The 3,921-nt window shown below is 36.8% G+C and overlaps 1 protein-coding gene across 5 annotated transcripts; it reads left to right on the top strand.

Moving 5' to 3' along the window:
* Positions 1-22: 22 nt before the first annotated feature.
* On the top strand, positions 23-3,534 carry Atg10 (Autophagy-related 10). Of its 5 annotated transcripts, none has more exons than XM_076778473.1 (5): positions 23-156; positions 1,842-1,963; positions 2,064-2,304; positions 3,098-3,266; positions 3,400-3,534. In XM_076778473.1, the coding sequence occupies exons 2-5, from the start codon at positions 1,856-1,858 to the stop codon at positions 3,488-3,490; spliced, it is 609 nt and encodes a 202-aa protein (XP_076634588.1). In that variant the 5' UTR covers positions 23-156; positions 1,842-1,855; the 3' UTR covers positions 3,491-3,534. The 5 variants fall into 5 exon arrangements, with proteins under 5 accessions (XP_076634588.1, XP_076634589.1, XP_076634587.1 ...); XM_076778474.1 differs by having other exon boundaries at positions 75-160; XM_076778472.1 differs by lacking the exon at positions 23-156 and adding an exon at positions 165-281.
* The last annotated feature ends 387 nt before the right edge of the window (positions 3,535-3,921 follow it).

Here is a 3,921-nt window from a genome sequence, read left to right as displayed (position 1 = left end):
AACCTCGAAAGTGTGCCCGTCGTACGCCGCGTATACGCGCTGTGCCCGCACACACGCGCGCGTTGTACGAGAAATACTGACTATCTCCTTCGTTCCCTCTGTCCGGCTGTTCGCCTTTGTCTGTTCGCGCAGCCGTTGGCTTTCCATGGCAGGACCGTACGTACGTCAGTCATTATCGTACCGTTTCGTTATTTGGCCTGGATGCTTTTGCGGTTTTTACCGGATGGCTCGTTCGATTAATTGTCGCGGAAACCATTTTTGCTCGAGCAGTCAAAAGTATCGTACGTAAAACTAAAAATTTTTGAATTCTTCGTTTCCACGGAATTAAAATTTTTCTGTACATTTATTTATTATTAATGGATCAAAAGTTTGTAATATTAACTATGCATTATCAGTTGGAAATTTCTACGAAAACGTATCCACTTTGTTATTATACGATTCTTCTTAGCTAGAGGCCTCAAAAACAATAAACACCACGACGATAGTAATGTTTTGTCAAGCGAGTCACAATTTTTTCAACATTTTAACAACATCAAAGAGTGATCGAAAATTATTGTGAAATCGGCTGCTTTTGGAAAAAGTAGATATGAATTGTACGAATGCGCCTATCGATGTTACGTTCCTGATTGCATCTGTACATGCTATTGGATGCCGATCGCTGCACGGCGTACTGTATCTGTATATGTATACAAAGCACGCATACGTTAATACAAGCTATCGGCGCATAACACTAATAGCGGGGATATCCGAACACGACCGAACACCACCGAACATTGCCGATGCAAAATAGCCGACAATTGACTGAGCGTCGAGGAGTCGGGCAGAAAAGAGACAAGCCATTCCTTTCGGTGTACAGCTTCCCCTTTCTCGATTTTGTCATGAAATTAACGCGTGTTGCTGCTCATTTTGCAAACCGACGAGCAATTAGTGATTATTTTAAAATATTATCTTTGGTGGGAGAAGGGGGAAAACAATTAAGATCGAAACAATTTTGTTCGTTTACTTATATGCACTAATAGATTGAATTCAAGTTTTATGACTAATGAATAGAATGATTGTAAAATATTGTTCAGTCGTACCCTGACTTACATTTCCTCCCTCACAACATCCAGTAATAACCTTGAAAGCGTTCGACAAATAACAAATAAATAAACCAGACATGTCCCCCTCGAAACTAAGAAATACTTTCGTGATTAACATTTTTGGCAAAAATGTGTTCATTCCGAGATACTTGGATATAAAGTTTCCAAACGAACACCTTGTTTATCTTGACTTATGTCGGCTATTCTGAAACCAATCAGTACGTAAGTTCAGGGCACGACTGTGTATAATAGATAATTTATCGACGATCGATAAAAATCATTACACATTCGTATTTCACTTCTATAATTTTTTGTCCGGTCGATCGAACGCAAATAGAATTTACGTTGAACGTATTATAAAGCATAGCACGCACGAGAATGAGAAACTGTTGAGCCAAAGATTAGGTTGTCGTTGCTCTACACGAGTAGAGCTCTACACGTTGCTCTCTAATTTTTCAAGTTATCGATAATCAGAGTTTCTCAATCTACGTAGACCTGTAGTACAGATACTTACCGTACGTTTTAAAGTGTATTCGATAACGCATAAAATCTCAATGTACGATTCAACTTGCAATGCCATTCTCGTAATCAATAATATAACATTACATAATTGTTTGAACTATTGCTTATCGTGTTATTATCGTTTCGGTATTGAAGTTAATTTGATGCTTGTAGACACGGAATATACTTTAATTACATGAAAACAATTGGTTGATTATATTCCAAATAATGTAAAAGTATCTTATCGTATTTATTTAGTTCTGCAAATATCGATGGACGTTCCAGGGACGATTACGTGGGAAGAATTTCTCGAAAATGCTGAAGCATTTTTGCAATTGTCAAATAAGTTGTCCGATGGGTGGGAACTTCGAGGTTATAAGGTGAACGAACTTCATTTCTTTCGAATAGTCACGATAATATTAAAAACAATTTTACGAAGAATTTGAAATTAATGTGTGTGTGTGTGTGTGCGATCTACAGGATATACCCGGAAAAGCGTATGTCGCCCGACAAAAGAAATATTTTATTTCCGCCAATAGCGATTCGCACTATTGTTTGTTATCCGAAAATAAAGATATCGACGACTACTTAAATTTCGAGTTGCAACAGGACCCGTTCGAAGCTCCCTCTGTGGTCGAGAAAGTACTCGTGAAGGAACATCACATACTATGGTCGATGAGTTACTCTGTTCCCGTACTCTATTTTAATGGATGGAAGTCAGGTGAAAAATTATTTTTTTTTTTAAATTGAACAGACCTAAATAACGACGATTCTTGCATCGTTTCGTATTCCGGGCGATCGAGATCCGGTTTCTAACAATATTTCACGAAAGTCCTTAATTTTACAACGTCTATTCATCAAAATATGAAACTTCTATTACAATTGCTCTCTGATCACCACTAGACCTTAATCTGGTATGTACCGCCTGTTGGAAGTGGCAGGCGACATAATGCTGATTGTTCCTTCGATTGTAGCCTATCTTAAACTAGGCTAAGCAGCCAGCAAAGGGAACAAGAGTGACTGAAGGGGAAAAACCCGAGAAACAAAGGAAATCTATGTTTTATGACAATGAATGCGTTCGAACTTTCTTTTTACCCGTTGGTCGTAAATACATGTGACGGTTATTATGAAAGCGACCTAAGTGCGTGCAGAATCGGACAATTTTTATCCGTTATTCGCGAATAGCGAATAAAAATTTTCGATCGTTCGTGGACTAAATTTATTACAAATAACTTTATGAATGTAACGCAAGCAGAAGTTAGTACACGAGCGAGTCTGAAATTTTTATTCGAAGAAATATTCGATATCTCGATCACCTTCGGGAATTACTATTGTAATGTGATATTCGAAGAAACGACGAGTATTGTTTAAGAACGTAAGAACGTTTAATTTTGTAAAATGTACGTATAATACATATGAATTTTATACGCAAAACAGGAAAGAAAAAGTAAAATGAATTTACACGCGTTTAAAGACTCGAGTATAAATAATTAATTGTTTATTGACATTTATAGATTTTCCTGGCATCAACCCAGTAACCGTGGAAGAGGCCCAATCGTTTGCTCGCGATGCGAAGCTAAATTATACGGAATTATCACAAGCAATACATCCCATATTAGGTACTCCCTTCCTGCATTTGCATCCTTGTTTCTCGTACGAGCTTTTACAAATTACGAGTAAAAGGTACGTGGATCGATAAAAGTATTGGTCGGTACAATATTTCCTAAAATAGGAACGATTAACGGAGTATTGTTATTATTGTACGTTTATATATTTACATATTACATATTTCACAAATTATTTTTTGTCACTGTAGCAAAAACAAACTGGTGAGTTGGTTGAGTACTGTCGCTTCTAGCGCACTCGGTCTTAAACTTCTACCTGAATATTGCAAATTGACTATGTAGGACGTAATTTAATAGTTAAAAACAGATCTCAATGCGATGAAATAAAAAAGAGATGTATTTTTAAGAAATATATTCCATAGCTTTTAAACGAAAACATTGAACTATTATTATTAAATTTTGTATTGGAATGCCGTGTTAGGCACGTCGATGATCGTTTATTTGAAAAGTGAGAATTACGTGCAGCGAACGAACTGAAAATAGCTACCTTGCACAGAAATATATTGTCTTTGTATGTATTGCAATATAATATACACGGCCACGAGAATTTTAAGATTATATGTAAATTTCACGTTTTCATAATTTTGTACGAAAATGGACTCGCATCGCTTTTGAAATAAACGGTCCATACAGCGGCACAAGTGGTTGAAGGAAAGCCACGATCAATATTTCGTAAAACGCGATCCAACGACGATCGATCGTTGATTTACGGT

The sequence above is a fragment of the Colletes latitarsis genome, chromosome 11 (genome assembly GCF_051014445.1).
Source record: "Colletes latitarsis isolate SP2378_abdomen chromosome 11, iyColLati1, whole genome shotgun sequence".
NCBI classification, from domain to species: Eukaryota; Metazoa; Arthropoda; class Insecta; order Hymenoptera; family Colletidae; genus Colletes; species Colletes latitarsis.
This window is presented reverse-complemented; position numbering and strand designations above follow the sequence as displayed.

Coding starts and splice junctions, on each gene's coding strand:
- Atg10 (XM_076778470.1), top strand. CDS start 780: ATGCAAAATAGCCGACAATTGACTGAGCGTCGAGGAGTCGGGCAGAAA. Junction 928..1,841: donor TGCAAACCGACGAGCAATTA/GTGATTATTTTA, acceptor GTATTTATTTAG/TTCTGCAAATATCGATGGAC. Junction 2,305..3,097: donor TTTTAATGGATGGAAGTCAG/GTGAAAAATTAT, acceptor TGACATTTATAG/ATTTTCCTGGCATCAACCCA.